The sequence below is a fragment of the Callospermophilus lateralis genome, chromosome 1 (genome assembly GCF_048772815.1).
Source record: "Callospermophilus lateralis isolate mCalLat2 chromosome 1, mCalLat2.hap1, whole genome shotgun sequence".
In the NCBI taxonomy this organism is placed as follows: domain Eukaryota; kingdom Metazoa; phylum Chordata; class Mammalia; order Rodentia; family Sciuridae; genus Callospermophilus; species Callospermophilus lateralis.
In genome coordinates this window covers 158,889,306-158,907,379 of record NC_135305.1, presented here as the reverse complement: position 1 = coordinate 158,907,379, position 18,074 = coordinate 158,889,306, and the positions used below count along the sequence as shown (strand labels likewise).

The window sequence follows — 18,074 nt, the reverse complement described above, 5'->3', positions numbered from 1 at the left end:
AACACACTTTTTCTTTACCAATATTTCTTTATGAGTAAATGAATAAGCTAGCTGAGGCTTGGTTGATTTCATCAGGAATTCTTCCTGGGCATTTGTGGACCAGATGCTGTCCAGGTATCCCCTGACTCTTCCTTGATGCTTTTTTATTTCCATCCAGCTGTTATCTAGCAGTATGGTCTTAACTGTCATCCTCGGTGTTATAACTTGCTTTTTCTTCTCAGTTTCTTATTTTCTCCCTCCCTATATATCTTCTTTCTCTTCTTTATTTTTATTTATTTTCAGTTTTTTAGTTGTAGATGGACACAATACCTTTATTCTGTTTATTTTTATGTGGTTCTGAGGATCAAATCCAGTACTTCACACATGCGAGGCAAGTGCTCTACTGCTGAGCCACAACCTCAGCCCTATTTTTATTTATTTTAAAGCTTTACTGTGTCCAGCTCCAAGGAACTTCTAAGAAACTGGGAGATGAAATTCATTATCAACTCTTATAATCACAAAACATTTTGAGTGGTGTTCAAATTCAACTAATAACATAAGTAAACTTGTAGCTGCATAACACAACTAAACTTGATGTTCTTTCCTGAAGCTAATCCAGTCCAGCTCTGGGCTCCCCAGCTCACCCCTTTCTGTGTTCATTTCAGGGTCTATTAGAGTATTTCAGATTCTGCGGTGTTTTATCATACATTAAGTACTGCTTTTATACTGCCTGTTCCATTCTCTGAAAAGGGTTGTAGAATAGAAGTGAATTTGAGCTCAGAGTTTGTTGTTTTTATGTTAGTATGGGAATTGAAGCCAGGCATGTGTTACAACTGACCTATATCACCAACCCTTTTAAATTTTGAGACAGGATCTCACTAACTTGCCAAGACTGACCTCAAACTTGAAATTCTTCTGCCTCTGCCTCTTGTTGTGTTGCTTGAATTATAGGCATGCACCAATGTGCTAAGCTTATTTTGATTTTTTATTCATACAAGTAGATGAATTTTCTTCAATGAGAGCAGTGTTTTTGTTTTCATTTTGAGATAATTAAGGCAGTTAGTGAAAACTTTATAGCTTTCAACATAAAATATTTTTAGACGTTAACCTCTAAACCAGTCGTGGTGGTGCATGCCTGTAATCCCGACACTTGAGAGGCCGAGGCAGGAAGATCACAAGTTCAAGGCCATCCAGGACAGTTTATTAGGACTCTCAGCAACTTGGGGAGACTCTGTCTCAAATAATTTAAAATGGGGGATATACCTTATTAGTAAAGTGTCCCTGGGTTCTGTGCCCATTATTAGGGGGAAAATTTTTGTTTTAAGTTAGCCTGCAAAAGTTGTCTAAAACATTTGCTTTGTGTGATAGCAAAAAAAAGAAAAAAAGAAAAAAGGTACCCATTTGATACATATACACAGTTATATACATACACGTTGTATTAAATTCATCTTGATTTGATCCTGACCAGAAAGATTTCTGTTGATAATAACTTTGACCATAACATACTGATATGTGTTACTTTTTTCTCCATGTGGTCTCTTTTTTGTTTGTTTACTGAGGCCTTTTCCATTAATTGGATTTAGACTGGTATATTGGCAATTTAATAATGTAGAAATGACTGGCTTCAGAAAACGGCATTACTACAGTGGATATAAAAGTGGTTAAAAATGCTTATGCTTACTAACACAGTAAGTCAGCCCTTTTACACCTAGGTAGCCCCACATACAGCTGTAGTCTTGGAAGTCAGTAGTAATAATTTGGAAGGATAATCCAGTATGCCAAAGATTATTATGTATGAAAAACTAAAGGCAAATAATGCTACATGGTTTTCATTTGAAATTTGGATAGCCTTTGTAAACCCTTTTATGAATATGTGTGTTTGTATGTACATAACCATCCCCCATCTTTTCTAGGCGTGGCAATTGCAAAAAAGCAAGTTTGGGATTAGTTTGTGAAATAGGTCTTCGCTGCCGCACGTATTATGTATTATGTGGTTCAGTGCTGAGTGTGTGGACAAAAGTTGAGGGTGTTCTCGCATCTGTCAGTGGCACAAATGTGAAAATGCAAATAGTTCGGCTAAGAACAGAAGATGGACAACGGATTGTAGGTGAGTCTAATTTTCATTTTGGTTTGAGTTGTAGGTAGAAAGTAGATCCTGCCTTGTTCTTGTTTTTCTTCTAACATCTTAGATTTATTCCAGATGGATCTAAAATCCGTTCCAGCAGTGGGTACAGAACTTGCAGGTCTTTGAACAGACACTGCAATCTGGCTATAGTTCTCATGTGATGGTCCCTATGGTGCTTCTTACAGCTCGTCTTGGTCCACTGCCTGCTGCTGCTGCTCTTTGGGTGGGCTGCTTGTGGTAAAGACAGCCCAGGCTTTTACCTAGGGCTCTGCATTGAGCTAGGTTGAGGCTACTGAACTCAAAGCCACTGGCCACAGAGGATGTTCCAAATACTGCAGGAAGCAAGAACAGACCAGAGTGGCTGCCCATCATTTGCTCAACTACAGCTGTCCCATCAGGTGGACCAATTATTGCTCTTTGTTTCAGTGTCCCAGCAAGTGGACCAGTTATTGCTCTTCAATTTATAGCCACTGCCTTTTGTACAGTGGGTTAAAGATTGATAGCCCATGTGCCAAAGACATTCCATAAACTTGACACCACCACCCCCTGCCAAGCCTTCAAGTTTACTTTTAGTTTTAACTTTTGTACTGATTGAACCCAGGAGCAGTTCACACTGAGCTACATCCCAAATCCTTTATAATTGAAAAAAAAATTTTTTTTTTAGTTGTAGATTGACACAATACCTTTATTTTATTTCATCATTTTTATGTGGGCCTAAGGAATGAACCCAGTGCCTCACATATACCAGGCAGGCGCTCTCCCACTGAGCCACAACCTCAGCCCTCCTTTGTAATTTTTTTAAAATTTCAAGATAAGGTATTGTAAAGTTGATGTAGGCCTCACTAAATTGCTGGGGCTGGCCTCAAACTTGTGATCCTCCTGCCTCAGTCTCCTGAGTCACTGAAATTACAGGTGAGCTTCAGTGTATTTTTGGTTGCAACAGATTTTCACGAATTAGTTGCCAGTATTTAAAAACTCAAGAGATTTCATGTAAAAGCCTGAATTTCCACCTGTTTCTCAAAAAAATCTTACGTGGAACATTGAGTTCACATTCCCATATGACAAATTTTGAAGTTCCCATAACCAGGACCTATGATTTCCAGTTGTCCTTTCAAAGTTACCTGCTTGGAAGAGCATTTGAGTTTATAACTCCTGTTTTATATCATTTTGTGTATTAGTACCTGTCAAAGAAGATGTCTGCATATTTTTGCAGAGCCAGAATGATGGTGGACAGAGAAATGCTATACTTTGCTCTTCTGATCTTTCATTAAGAAGATGGTGATAGGTGGACGCAGTGGCACACACCTGCAATCTCAGTGGCTCAGGAGTCTAAGGCAGGAGGACTGTGGGTTCAAAGCTAGCCTCAGGCCTCAGCAACTTAGTGAGGCCCTAAGCAATTCAGCCAGATCCTGCTTAAATATAAATAAAGGGCTGGGGATGTGGCTCAGTGGTTAAGTACCCGAGTTTAATCCCTTATACCAAAAAGAAAAGAAAAAAAGATGGTGTTAACTAGACACATGTGCTTGAGTGCTTGTGGGAAACACTGTTGAAGAATCAGATTACGTCTTAATGGACCATTGCAGTTTTTAGGTACTTGTTTAAATTTTTTGCAAAATTTTTATTTATTCCTCATTTTAAATATGCTGTGAAGATATAAAATACAGTATGGTGTCTACTTGAGCAATATTTAATATTCTTGTTGTTAATTGCAGGTTTGATCATTCCAGCAAATTGTGTATCTCCTCTTATAAATCTCCTATCAACTTCAGACCAGTCTCAACAGCTTGCAGTCCAACAAAAACAGTTATGGCAGCAGCATCACCCGCAGAGCATCGCCAACTTGAGCAACGCATAAAGAAAAGATAGGTTTCAACACGGATGTATCTGAAATGCTGTGGGAGCATATCATTTGCATAAAAATCAGGGACAGTTTCCAAAGAATTATATATTTTTTTCAGTTGTGCTCTCTGTAGTTAATTTTTTGGGGAATAAGGACAACCTGGAATAGATGAGAAAACTGAAAATCAGCAGTGCCGTTGGTGGTACATGTGTCTTTCCTTTTGCTTCTTTTGGGACTTTTCTGTATGCTTTTACTTTGGGTGAGCAGAGGAGGATGTGTGTGCACGTATGTTCTGTGTGTGTGTGTGTATGTGTGAGAGAGTGAATCTGTGGATTTGTTAAAGGCTACAAACCACAATCAATTTAAAATGCTTGGAACTTCCCAAACTGGCTTTATTTTCTGTTACACAGTGCTCAGGGTTAACACAGTACATCCATGTCATTGCTGTGGGAATTATCCCCAGATGCATGTTTTTCAAGTCTGTAATTATAGAAAATATATATTGGTTTCTTTTTCCAACTTAAACAATAGGTTTACTAAAGCATGAAATGAAAGGTTGCATTATCATGCATTCGGGTTCTTCTGTAGTTTTGTTTTGACCGTGCATGTCTTTGAAAGCATGCGTAAACAAGATTAACACAGGAGTCAAGTATCAGAGAGAAACATTTTTAGGTGTACAGCATTGGTCATTGCATTTTTATAGTGTTTATACCTGGGTATTGCTTCTAACCCTGCAAACCCCTCTCCCCCATCTCCTCTTGCCCCAGGTTTCTTGTCAAGATAATGAGTACATACCTTTTTTGTGATAAAACTCTGAAAAGTTAATTTTAATGTATTAATAGTATTCCTAATGTGTGCTGCAAAAAATGGCTATAAGCCCCTTTTTCTTAAAGTTACATTTTCCTTAAGGACAGTTTTAGGAAGAAATACAATTGGCTTCCATCTGGCAAACAATCTTTTTTTTTTTTTTTTTTCATTATCTGAATTTACTTTGTCATTCATGAACAGGAAACCATACTTGAGTTGTGAACTAGACAATGAGGAAACACTTGAGGCTTCTGCTGTATGTGTTTTTTGTTGTTGTTGATGTTGTTGTTGTCGTTGTTACCCAGTAACTTGAATATGTTTAACATGTTGTAAGACATTGTAGAGTTTATTTCAAGCTGTTAAAAATGGTAATGTACAAATGTGAATAGACACTTATCTATAACATGGGTAAGTTTTGTTTCGCCTATAATAGATGTTTATAAAAACAAGTGAGGGGACAGTTGGTCTTTTTGTTTCTCCCCCCACCCCTCCGTTTTTTGCTTGCACAGGTTGCACTATTGAAAAATTGAGATTGTATAAACCTGGTCAAAATCTGCAAGATACCAATATCTTGTAGATGTTAAATAAAAAAGTTATTATTACTAATGAAGTGGACTCTTGTTTAGGCCCTCACTGGGGACTTTTAGAAATAGTCTGATGGGGCTCTGTAGAAGTTGATATGGCCTCAGCATTCCAGGTAGCTTTAGAGTCTGTATAAAATTTGCTTAAATTTGAGGTATTGTTGAGGAAAGGGTAACATGACAATATTTTCGAAAACTGAATTGTTCCTATTGTACCTTTTTAAATTTTCCAGAGAATTGAGTGAGATGTGTGTTAAGTGATAGAACCTGATGAAAAGTTTAGGGCTTTCATCTTTTGTTTCTTTCAACCTGAGTTTGATTATGTTTACCCAGTAAGTTTTCTTTGGATTTGTTTATTCTTAGTGCCTAAAGAACAAATTGAGAGTCACTCTTCTTGTTGTGTATACTTTGCCCAGTAGACTCTCATCCTCAGTCTAGTCCATGTGTCTCAGGCAGTGACCCATATACATACCCATCAGTGTCCCTGTCAGAGCCACTAGGTCCAGCTGACAGCCATGAGCAGAGTTGTGTCCACCTTCAGGAGAACCTCCAAGTTAGTGCTTCTGTTTTTAAGCTGGTGTTAAGGTGAAGGTGAACTGGGGAAGGGAGGCATATCTAATTTGCTCCCTCCCATGAGATAAAATGTTGGGGTCAGGAAAAGTACTATGAGATTGTTTGACTCTTCCCCTTTCTGGGTGTGATGAGGGCATCTGTTTTAGCAGGTCCTGGCTTTTTATGGTGTTTTCAGAACAGCATCAGCAGAAAGATTCTTCGGCTGATAGTTAAGTGATACTTCCCTCACTCTACCCCAGGTCATGCCGTCATGTTTGTTCTTAGAGTAGTCACCTTGATACAGAAGGGCCTATGTAGGTTCTGTTCTTTGTAGAACCTCCTTTTTGTTGTTTATTTTAAAAATAAGATCCAGAAACAAGGCATCTGAAAGATTTCCAAAAGGTGACCAGTGTGGATGGATGGGAGCTGGGGTGCCACATGCCCACATCTGTTGTACATGTATAGCACTGAGGGCTAGCCCAACCCCTGGAGGTGAATATCTGGTGTCTTATACCATGCTCCTACAAAAGTCAGCAAGTCTAAGTTGGCCGCCAGGGAAGCTCCAGCATTCAAGGGCTTCTGTCAAAAATCAAGTCTTCACAACAGCTAATCTGTTTAAAATAGGTTTGTGTTTTTCAGGATCTAAATGCCACGTCTATACCCAGAGGCCTTGTTAACCCAACGTGAGTCCATTCGGCCTCTCCAATGCCTTTTTTCCCTCTTTAGCAATATGACTCTGAGCATGTGGATTTGATTGTAATTCATCAGGGTTTCAGAGTTCACAGTGCCGATCATGGTACAAACCACTCCCTGAGTCCAGAGCTGCTCAGTTGTCTTAGTTGGGGAAGTGGTGTTCCCCTCACTCAGCAGCTTCCACACCACGGGTTCTGTCTGCAGTCTAGCTGCCTTATCCAGAGAGGTTTTCAGTGTTGAATTCATGAAAATATTAACAAAGTATTTCTTTAAGCAAAATTTGATCAAAAAGTGCATGTGTTAAGCAATTTTCCTTTTGCTAAATTGCAGATGCTCTTCTTGTCTTCTCTTTACATGTATATAAATTAGCAAGAACCAGCATCCAAAGCACTGTAGCGGGGGAATGGAGGGAGCAAGAATGTATTTATTCTAATTCAGTAGCACTTCAGAAACCTTTTTGAGTTGCAACAATGAAGAACCTTTAGTTTTGAGTTTGCTCTATCTATAAAGGTAAAAGTTTTAGATTATGAAACTTTGGAGGAATATAACTTTTAGAGCCACAGTGTTTTACTGTAGCCCCTGAGGCATCGATTGGCTGGTCTCCATATGATGCTCTATTAGAACAACTTCTAACAGGGAAGAAAAGGGGTGCCAGGACACCTCTTACACTTAGGACTCCCATCCCCCTTTCCATTTTAGCATGAGGGCAAAAAGCAACAGATTAAAGTGATAGCTGCATCTTACATTATGAAGGTAGGGACAGAAGTTCCCTTCAGGTCCTTTTTTTAGTAAGATGTTAGAAGGATGGGCCTTATCCAGGTAATCTCATTTTAAAAATGGACCTAAGCTGTATTGGGTAGTTTCTAAGAATGGTGCTATGAAGGAGCTACTGTTGGGCTGGATCCAGATGAGAAATGTTTGGATTAGTTCAGGAGTCCCAATGGAATACAACCACTGTGACAGTGGGCATTTGTTGTCGCCCTTGTGTCTATGGTCTGCGTGGCTAACACCACACCCCATGCACACTTTGCTGCTGAATGTAGCAAGTATTCCGGGTTTGGCTGCAGCTCAGCAAGAGCATTTGCAGAACAATAATCCTCATTCAAGGCCAATTGTCCATTATAAATGCCAGTGTCTTTTAAGTGAAAGAAACATCTAAATACCTGCAACTCAAGCTTATTAGTTAGTAGATTTTTGTCTGAGTATGTTGGTGATATCTAGAGCCCACTCTCAGATGTATGCTGTACTTATATATGTGTATATATGTGTGTATATATAGAAATGAGAGTTCTTTTGAATTCTGAATGTAAATATTTCTTGTACATTTGGGACCCTACCTGCTTGTTTTTCCCTTTCCCCTCTTCCCTTCATTCCTATTTATTCTTTTGACTTCCCAAATGGGGCATCTTACTTTTTTTTTTTTTTTTTTTTTTTTTTTAATAATTTAGGAAAGTATGGAAAACTTGTTTTATTTGAAATTGTTCCTATATTTTGGTATTTAGTTTTGCATTTTGCTATAGAATTCCTGTCTGGTTTTTGTTAATGTTTTTCAACATGCTTGTTTGCATTTTTATTACAGTTTTGTATTGGGGGAGTGCACTTGAGTGCCATTTCTGATGCTGTCATCATTCATGTTCTTTGGAGGCTGTAGTGAGCCTGATGTTTTCACATCTTAAAAAAAAAAAAAAAAAAATCCCAAAACTTGCTTGAAGCTCCTCTAACTTCTTCAGTGCATTTGGGATCAAGCCTAACTCTTCAGGAAACCTGACTTGCCTCTGCCCTTGAAATTTTCAGGCCTGTACCAAGTCCCAGAGCTCCAGCTTTCCACTGACAGGAACATCTTTGCACATTTGAAACAGTGGCTCATGGCCTGCTGCTGCTGCAGATTCATTGTGTTTATTTAAAGAAGTTGGGGCTGGCTATACTTTTAAACCATATAGAACAATCAAAAATGTACTTTGCAGCAAACCCAGCTTTTGGTGCAATTTGTTGAGCGTGTTTTTAACAGGTGGGAGACAAGACTGGTAGAAGGTTGACAGGTGACTTTAGAGAATGTGCATTAAGGAACATCTGTCCTCCCAAGGAGAGCACCACCAGTGAATGCTGCTACAGCCTCCAGCACACCGCAATTTCTGTTGAAGGGCCAACCAGTGAGTCTCCTCCGCTGCTGCTCTCCCCTATGTTGGGGACTTAATCCCACCCCCTCCTTGTTCTAAGAATTAAACCCAAGGCTTCTTACATGCTAGGCAGGCTCTCTACCACTGAATCACACCCCAGTCCTAGGGACTTGACTGGGTCAGACATGAAGGTAGGCGCTAGGCTGGAGTAATGTATTCTAATAGTGTTAGCAATAGGGAAGGCCCTGGGCTGGTTTATGGGGACAGTGGCAATTATCACCCAGGAAGCAAAGATTTTTTTTGGGTACGGGCGGGAGGGGATGTTTTATGGTGCTGGGAATTGAACTAGGGCCTTGTGTATTAGAGGCAAGCATTCTACCAAGTAAGCCATATCCCCAGCCCAACATTAGGTTTTTACTTACAGATTTTGCACCTTTAAGAAAAATGTTCCTCTCTAATTTTCAGGAAAGATTGCTGTGAGCACTTCCTGGGCCTTTCATTTATTATTATTTAGCTTGGTAGACCAGTTGACATTTTCGATGTTGTCTGCATTTGGATGAGTCTTGGGAACTTGATGTGTCAGGCATTGGGGCCTGTCACAAAGCCTCCCATTGTAAGTTGCCCTGCTGTCTTTTCTGCTTCCAGCAGCAGTTGGCCCAGGTGGTTTGCAGCAGCAGGTGGCAGGGTGCAGCTAGGCTAAATTACCTGTCCAGCAGAGTTGATAAAGGAGGGAAGCCTGAGGGAGCTGGTTCTTTTTTAATTTTGTAATTTTGGCCTCTTCAGGGCTGAAGGTCAGTCTGCAGGTTCCTTGGGGAGACACAACTGGCTTTTGTACTTGCAGCCTTCTAACCCAGACCCTGCCCTGAGAAGGTATCTCTGGCTTGTAGGCATTGAGGGCCTTTCTCATTGTGGCAGTGTTTGTGACACTGAAGAGGGTAAAGAAGCTGGAGTCTTCCCTCTGGCTCCCAATTAGGGGACAGAGAGAGCTTTTTTCCTACATAGCACATTGCAGTCTCACCATTATGCGGAAAAATCATCCTGTTTGTGATTTATACTGAATCTGCAACTACTGATATTTTTCAATAGCCACTTGTATCTACCATCAACCATGAGAGGTGTGAAGAGGTATGCTGTATCTCTGCAATAAAACTTTTGCCAGGTTCTACCTCCTTGAGCAAAGGATATTTTCTACGTAGGCGTAGATCTTCCTCCTTTACTAGTCCGACATGGTGCATCTTGAGACGACATCTGGTGGAATCCAAAGACCAGAGGTGGATGTGAACTCTGGGTTGTCTTTGTTCTCTTCTTTCTCTTCAGTCTCCCTTTTTGTGTTGCTGCTCTGTTCAGGAGCGTCGGTGTGGAGGGTACGCACTGTTCTCAGTGATGCTGCACTGCTGCCTCGGATTGTTCTGGGAACATGGTACCAAGCGTCCAGAATCGACTGTCCCCACCATTTTGATATATGTGTAACTAAACATCTGTCTCATGCAATAAAGTGTGTCGGCTGCATCTAGCAACAAGGTTTTACTCTTGCAAGTAAAAAGATCAACCGTGAAGCAACAAATTCTATATTTAGGTTTTTGTTTTTCTTCTTCTTCTTCTTTTTTTTTTTTTTTTTGTAAAATTCTTAAATAAATAAATGAATATGCTTCTCTCTCAGCTTCTTCGCTTCTGTTGCCCTGTGTCAATACCATCTCAGTCAGCTAGAGAGCTGTTTTCTCTGGGAGATTGGGACTTTTTTGTGGGCATTGTGTTTAAATGAGGCAGGAGGATCATGAGTTCAAGGCCAGCCTCAGCCGCTTGATGAGACCCTATCTTAAATAAGAGAGGGGTGAGGGCTGGGATTGTAGCTCAGTGGTAGAGTGCTTGCCTGCCATGCATGAGACACTGGGTTCAATCTCTGGCACCATAAAAAAATAGAGGGGAGTGAAAATAAGGGTGCCTGGGGATGTGGCTCAGTGGTTAAAAAAAAGTTTTCTGGAGGGTATGGAATTAGGAGAAGAACTGAAATCAGGAATGCAGCAAGGGCCTGGGGACCCTTTAAGGAGGCCATTGACCCCTGAGCCAACACCAGGAAGCTGAATGTCTCTGGGATGCAGGTGGGTGGGCTGGAAGGGACTAGGCCCAGCATAGATGCACAGGGACTGGCCCAGACATCTAGCCTACTCCCATCCTAGAAGGGAAGTCAGGAAATAGAAAATGGAGGGAAAGCACCACCAGAGAGGGCAGCAGGGCTTGTTTACAGCTGCCTACAGATAACTCAGGGTTGGGGGGGGGGGGCGGGGCGGAGGTGTCTTCACCCTCCACAACTGCTTTAAGCCTTTACATTTCCCTATGAGGTTTAACTGTCAACTGTTTACAGATGAGACAGACTCAAGACATGAAGAGGGGGGCTGGGCCCTGCTTCCAGCCAGGTAATGTGGGCCCAGAGCCAGCCCTGCTGTCTGCCAGACCTCTGTGCACATGGGCTGGGGGAGAAGGAGTGAAGCCCCAGGGTGGATTTTTTGGGAGGTTGTGGGTGGGATACCAGGGATCAATCACTGAGCCACATCCCACCTCTTTTTTTTATTTTTATTTTTTTTTTAAGAGAAGGTCTCACTGAGTTGCCTAGCACCTCCCCATTGCTGAGGCTGGCTTTGAACTTTGATCCTCTTGTCTCAGCCTCCTGAGCTGCTGGGATTACAGACAGGAGCCACCACACATGGCCCCCAGGATGGATTTTTTTTTTTTTTTTTTTTTTTTAAAGAAAGAGGGGGGGAGAGAATTTTTTAATATTTTTATTTTCTAGTATTCGGTGGACACAACATCTTTGTGCATGGTGCCGAGGATCGAACCCGGGCCGCAAGCATGCCAGGTGAGTGCGCTACTGCTTGAGCCACATCCCCAGACCAGGATGGATTCTTTTTTTTTTTTTTTTTTTAATATTTATTTTTTATTTTTCGGCAGACACAACATCTTTGTTTGTATGTGGTTCTGAGGATCAAACCCGGGCCGCACGCATGCCAGGCGACCGCGCTACCGCTTGAGCTACATCCCCAGCCCCAGGATAGATTCTTTACAATGTTTAGAATGTGGCTAGTTCAGGTTTCTCTGTGGTGTTCTAAGTGCTTGAGAGAGTTGTATTCAATTTGTAGGTTGAAGTATGTAAGTGAATTTAAACAAATTTATGAATGGTGTTAATATTTAGGGGAATTAAATCTATCAAATACATGGGAGAGCATAATTGAAAAACTGTCAAAGGGAATGTTTTAAATTTCAAATAAAATTTGACAAATACTTGTTGAGCTTGAAGACTAAAAGGAAATTTAAGTATAACTTTTTTTTTCCTCTGGGGATTGAACCCAGGGGTGCTTTACCACTGAGCTCCAGCCCTTCCCCCTTTTAAGGTTTTATTTTTTATTTATTTATATGTGGTGCTGAGAATCAAACCCAGTGCCTCATACATGCCAGGTGAGTACACTAGCAATGAGCTACAACCCCAGCCGTATTGTTCATTTTGAGACAGGATTTCATTAAGTTGTGTAGGGCCTCACTAAGTTGCTGAGGCTGGCCTTAAACCTGCAATCCTCCTTCCTCAGTAAGTTTGATAAATTGAGTTTTGGCCATATAAGCTGGCACATGCCTATAATCGCAGCGACTTGGGAGGCTGAAGCAGGAGGATGGTAAGTTTAAGACTAGTCTGGGCAACTTAGACCCTGTCTAAAAATAAAGGGTGGGAATATAACTCAGTGGTAAAGCACTCCTGGGTTCAATCCCCAGTACCAAAATAAATAATAAAATAAATTGAGTATTAATTTAAATAAAAAATGAGAGACCAAAATTCCAGCAGAGCCTCCACCATCCTCTTGAGTTTTCTTGCTACAGTTTAATATGCTTTGACCTCATTGTCTTCAGTGCTTTCTTTGTCTCCGAGTCAGATTTTAGCTTTGCCGTGTGTTGCCCTGATCTTGGCTCCACAGACTTTTGGCTCTGGCCATTGTGATGGCGACTGCCCTTGTCAGCACCATCCCTGGCTTACACCCACCAGATCTCACTAGTGTATACTCCCCTCCCATTTGTGACAATCAGAATGCCTTAGTACCCAATGAGGGGCAAAGTCATCCTTGGGGTTACCCCATTTGAGCAAATCAGCCATAAAAAGGCAAAAGCTCATGTCTATGTTGTGTATGTGTGAGTGCGTACGCAAGTACACATTTGTGTGCATTTTATAGAGGACAAAACCCATGAACAAAGGGCGCCACCCCTGAGATACAGAAAATACAAATGTTAGTGGGCTGATGGCTTGGAATGCATACAATACCATTTCCATAAGTATGAATATTTATCAGCTAGTCATTTGAGAGCATGATGTAAAGAAGCCATCTGTGGAGGCCTTTATGGGGAGAAAGAAGCTAAAAGAAATGTGCAAAGTGCTTATTTTTAGAGTCCAGTTCTCTGCAAGTTGGCTTCGTCCTCTGAAAGCTGCCCACTCTGGGTGTCAAGTGTATTACTGGGTTAGGAGAGGCAGTGCCATGCTCTTGAATCCAGATCATTGTTGACTGGAGAACTACCACTGAGTATATACAAAGGTAAGATGGCTAGGGCGACACTAACTTAGTCTGAAATACATGATTTTACTTCTTCAGTTGGTTTGCTTGAATAAGTACAAGTGCACGGCAACAGGCAGATGAGAAGGTACAGTGGAAACTGCTTTTCTTCCTGCTCTGCTGCCCCGTTCCCTTTTCCATGCGGACATTCTGTTCAGTTTCTTCTTTTCTTGAGGAACTTTAGAGGGTACATTTTGGAGTCTTAGAAAACGGTCTAACATCTGTTGTTTAGTTCGGTTCCAGGTATGATTTCGTTTTTGCAAAGATTTTGTGAGAGCCCTTGGTTGCTGGAGAAATCCAAACTAGAATAATTAATAAAATTGTAGGGCTGGGGATGTGGCTCAAGCGGTAACGCGCTCGCCTGGCATGCGTGCGGCCCGGGTTCGATCCTCGGCACCACATGCAAACAAAGATGTTGTGTCTGCCGAAAACTAAAAAATAAATATTAAAAACTCTCTCTCTCTCTCTCTCTCTATCTATCTATCTATCTATCTATCTCTCAAAAAAATTTAATAAAATTGTAGGAAGTTAGCTGGACACAGTGGCTCACGTCTGTAATCCCAGCAGTTCAGGAGGCTGAGGCAGGAGGATTTCACATTGCAAGCCAGCCTGGGAAATTAGGCAAGATCCTGTCTCAAAATAAAAATAATTTTAAAGGGAATGTAGCTCAGTAGTAAAGTGATCCTGGGTTCAACCCTCAGTGTTTTCTTTTTAATTTTTTAGTTTTAGGTGGACACAATCTTTATTTTTTTATTTTTATGTGGTACTAAGGATCGAACCCAGTGCCTCACACGTGCTAGGTGAGCGCACTAACACTTGAGCCATATCTCTAGCCCAAATTTTAATTTTTTAAAAAATATTTTTTAGTTAATAGATGGACACAATACCTTTATTTATTTATCTTTATGTGGTGCTGAGGGTCAAACCTAGGACCTCACACATGCTTGGCGAGCATTCTACCGCTGAGCCACAACCCCAGCCCAAACCCTCAATATTAAAAAAAAAAAAAAAAAAAAATTAGGAAATCCCAGCAGCATTAACCTGCAGCCAAAAGTAAAGTGTTTGGGGTTGGGTTGAGGTGTGACTCAATGGTAGAGCACTTACTTAACATATCCAGGATCCTGAGCTCCATCCCAGCCCTGCCCTGGGTGGTGGGGGAGATCCCATCTTCATATGGATGTATGAAGATGTGCAGGCACACACACACTGAAAGCTGTGGAAACAGAAAGCTAGACAAATCAATGTCAATGCAGGAACTGAGAGCTTTGTATTATTTATTTCAATTTACGACTAGAGATGAAAAATGGAAACTTTGGGGAGTCTATTCCCACCAAAACCTTTTTTTTTTTTTTTGAAGTGCTGGGGACATGCACATGCCGTAAAGTCCTCTACCACTGGGCCACATCCCAGCCCTGGGGATGGGTGTTATGTCCTCATGTTTGCGTGTCCCATCTCTGGCTTTCTATCCATAGGAAATAACTTAAGGAAACCCTTGCTGGGTGTACCCCTGTAATCCCAGGAACTCAAAAGGCTGAGGCAGGAGGATTGAAAGTTTGAGGCTAGCCTCAACAATTTAGGGAGACTCTGTTTCAAAATAAGTAAAAAGGGCTGGGGATGTGGCTCTGTGGCCAAGGGCCCATGGTACCACAAAACAAAACACTATTTCATTCAACGTTTTTGATGCTGTGACTAAAGGATATGACCAGAACAATTCTAGAGGAGGAGAATTTTATCTGAGGGCTCACAGTTTCAGAGATCTTAGTCCATATAAGGCTGGCTCCATTCTTCAGAGCCCCAGGTGAGGCTGAACATCCTGACAGTGGCGGAAGGAAGCAGGTCACTTCAGGGTGACCTGGAGGCAGAGAAACTCCACTTGTCCAGAGATACCATTTCAGTTACCACTCAAGTAACCCCTGTCTGGGGATTAATCACTGACTGGGTTGACTCTTGACGGCCCAGTCATCACTCCTCTGAACCTTCCGCATTGTCTCCTGTGAGTTTTGGGGACACCTCACATCCAAACCATTAACACACTCTGTTGTCTGTGGGTCAAATCCCGCCCACCACCTGTTACTGCCTGGCCTTGAAAGCCAAGAGTGGCTTTGATGTTTTGAAATTGTTGGGGAGAAAAAGATGATTTTATTAAATGAAAATTACGTGAATTTCAAGTTTCAGTATCATAAATCAAGTTTCCTTGGAAGGCAGCCATGCCTGTCCTTTTGTGTATTGTCTGTGGCCCCTTGAGAGCTACAGTGGCAGAGCTTTGTGGTTAAAAAGCTCAATGGCCTACAAATAAGTATTTGCTATCAGGCCCTTCACATAAAATGCTGGCTGACTGGAGCCCACCCAGGGATTTAAAAAAAAAAAAAAAAAAATTGGTTCTAGGTCTAAAAACAGACGTGATGGCAGAAACAAAACTGAAAATGTGTAAATTTTGAGAGTCAACCTTTGATTAAAAGTCTGATGAGGGGGCTGGGGATGTGGCTCAAGCGGTAGCATGCTCGCCTGGCATGCGTGTGGCCCGGGTTCGATCCTCAGCACCACATACAAACAAAGATGTTGTGTCCGCCGAAAACTAAAAAATAAATATTAAAATTCTCTCTCTCTCAAAAAAAAAAAAAAACAAAAAAAACCTGATGAGGCTGGGTATGATGGTACACACTGTAATCCCAGCTGCTCTGGACACTGAGGCAGGAGGATCGCAAATTCAAGGCCAGTTTGGGCAGCAAGACCCATCTTTTTATTTTTTTAAGTATATTTTTTAGTTATAGGTGGACACAATATATTTTATTTTTAGGTGGTGCTGAGGATTGAACCCAGGGCCTTACACGTGCTAGGCGGGTGCTCTGCCTCTCAGCCCCAGCCCCATGAGACCCATCTTAAAAACAAGACCTTCCTTGAGGGTGAGTGCATGTTGGAGCACTTGCCAGCATAGTTTCTTAGGTCAGTGATCTCTAAACTTTTTTGATCCAATTGCAGGGTACAGGGGAAACAAGGCACTGTAGCACTTGCCTGTAATCCCAGTGATTTGGGAAGCTGAGGCAAGTTCAAGGCCAACCTCAGCAACTTAGCAAAATGCTGTCTCAAATTAACAGGGGGTTGGGTTGGGGCTGTGGCTCAGTGGTAGAGCACTTGCCTAGCATGTGTGAGGCATTGGGTTCAATTCTCAGCACCACATATAAATAAATTAAGTCGATTGACAACTATTAAACAAAATTATAAGGGTTGGGTGTGGTGATGCATGCCTGTAATCCCTGCAGTTAGGGAAGCTGAGGCAGGAGGATCCTGCCAGCCTCAGCAATAATGAGGCACTAAGCAACTCAGTGAGACCCTGTGTCTAAATAAAATATAAAGTAGTGCTGGGGATGGGGCTTAGTGGTTTAGCACCCCTGAGTTCAATCCCTGATACAAAAAGAAGGAAAGAGAGCTGCTTAGGTGAGTTTTGTATATCGACAGTATTTAGCCACTTCCCCTTTGACAGTTTATAACTCTTAGAGGAGGAAGGGGGGGAAATCCCAATTCTTTTTGAAGCCTATTGAGGTGAGTTGAATGGTTTCCCCGCCAAAGGGGTAGATGTAACTTTATGTGAAAAAAGATGTAACTCATTTAAGGATCTCCAGATGAGATCAGCCCGGTCTAGTATGCGCCCCTAATTCCAGAGAAAAGTAGAGGACAGTCAGGGAGGAAGGCCATGTGAGGGAAGGTAAAGGCAGGCTGGAGTGAGGTGGCCACACACCTGGGGCCACCAGAAGTTTAAGGAGGCAAAGAATCTTCCCACAGCCTTCAGAGAGAGAAACTTCACTTGTCCAGAGAGATTATTCTCCAGCCTGGAGAATAACAAGTGAATTAAGTAGGGGTAAGGAGATGATCCCAATGTGATAGGTGAGAGGATAACTAAATAATATGCCATGGCTAGAATGGGTCCCCTCCCTGCCTCCTTCCTTTTCTCAGTATTGGGGGTTGAATCCAGGGGCACTTTACCACTGAGCTACATCCTCAGCCCTTTTTATTTTATTATTTTGAGACAGGATCTTGCTGAGTTGCTAAGGCTGGCCTAGAACTTGTGATTCTCTTGCCTCAGCCTCCCCAGTAACAGGGATTACAGGCATGTGCCACTGTGCCTGATTAGAATATGTTTCTGGACAACATGGGGACTGTCCTTTCCAACTGCCCCTAGAATACTGTCAGTGGATGGTACACACATACACACACATATACGTGACGATATTGATTCTATCTCCAGAAGAATTGAAAACATGTTTACACAGAAACAAAGAGGAAGACACATGGTCTCTCATTAGATGCAGAAAAAGCGTTTTACAAAAGGGAACATCTTTAACAGTGGATGTGTAACCGATGTGATTCTGCAATCTGTATACGGGGTAAAAATGGGAGTTCATAACCCACTTGAATCAAATGTGCGAAATATGATATGTCAAGAACTATGTAATGTTTTGAACAACTAATAATAAAAATTTTTAAGAAAGGGAACATCTTTTCATGATAAAAAAAATCAGTCAAAAGGGCTGGGGATGTGGCTCAAGCGGTAGCACGCTCGCCTGGCATGCGTGCGGCCCGGGTTCAATCCTCAGCACCATATACAAACAAAGATGTTGTGTCTGCCAAAAACTAAAAAATAAATATTAAAAAAAATTCTCTCTCTTTAAAAAAAAAAAATCAATCAAAAAGTAGGAATTGAAGGGAACTTCATAAAGGACATCTACGAAGAGCCCACATATGACATTGCACTTAATGACAAAAACCATCTTTCCCCTCTGATCAAGAATAAGACAA

The 18,074-nt window shown here is 41.5% G+C and overlaps 1 protein-coding gene across 4 annotated transcripts in view; it reads left to right on the top strand.

Annotated features, from left to right (window-relative positions):
• Positions 1-8,279, top strand: part of Sbno1 (strawberry notch homolog 1) — a 59,070-nt gene extending 50,791 nt beyond the window's left edge. For all 4 annotated transcript variants that reach the window (XM_076843152.2, XM_076843079.2, XM_076842994.2 and 1 more), the window contains 2 exons: positions 1,893-2,086; positions 3,817-8,279. In XM_076843152.2, the coding sequence (XP_076699267.1) occupies positions 1,893-2,086; positions 3,817-3,959 (337 nt within the window). In that variant the 3' untranslated portion in view covers positions 3,960-8,279. The remainder of the gene's footprint in view (positions 1-1,892; positions 2,087-3,816) is intronic.
• The last annotated feature ends 9,795 nt before the right edge of the window (positions 8,280-18,074 follow it).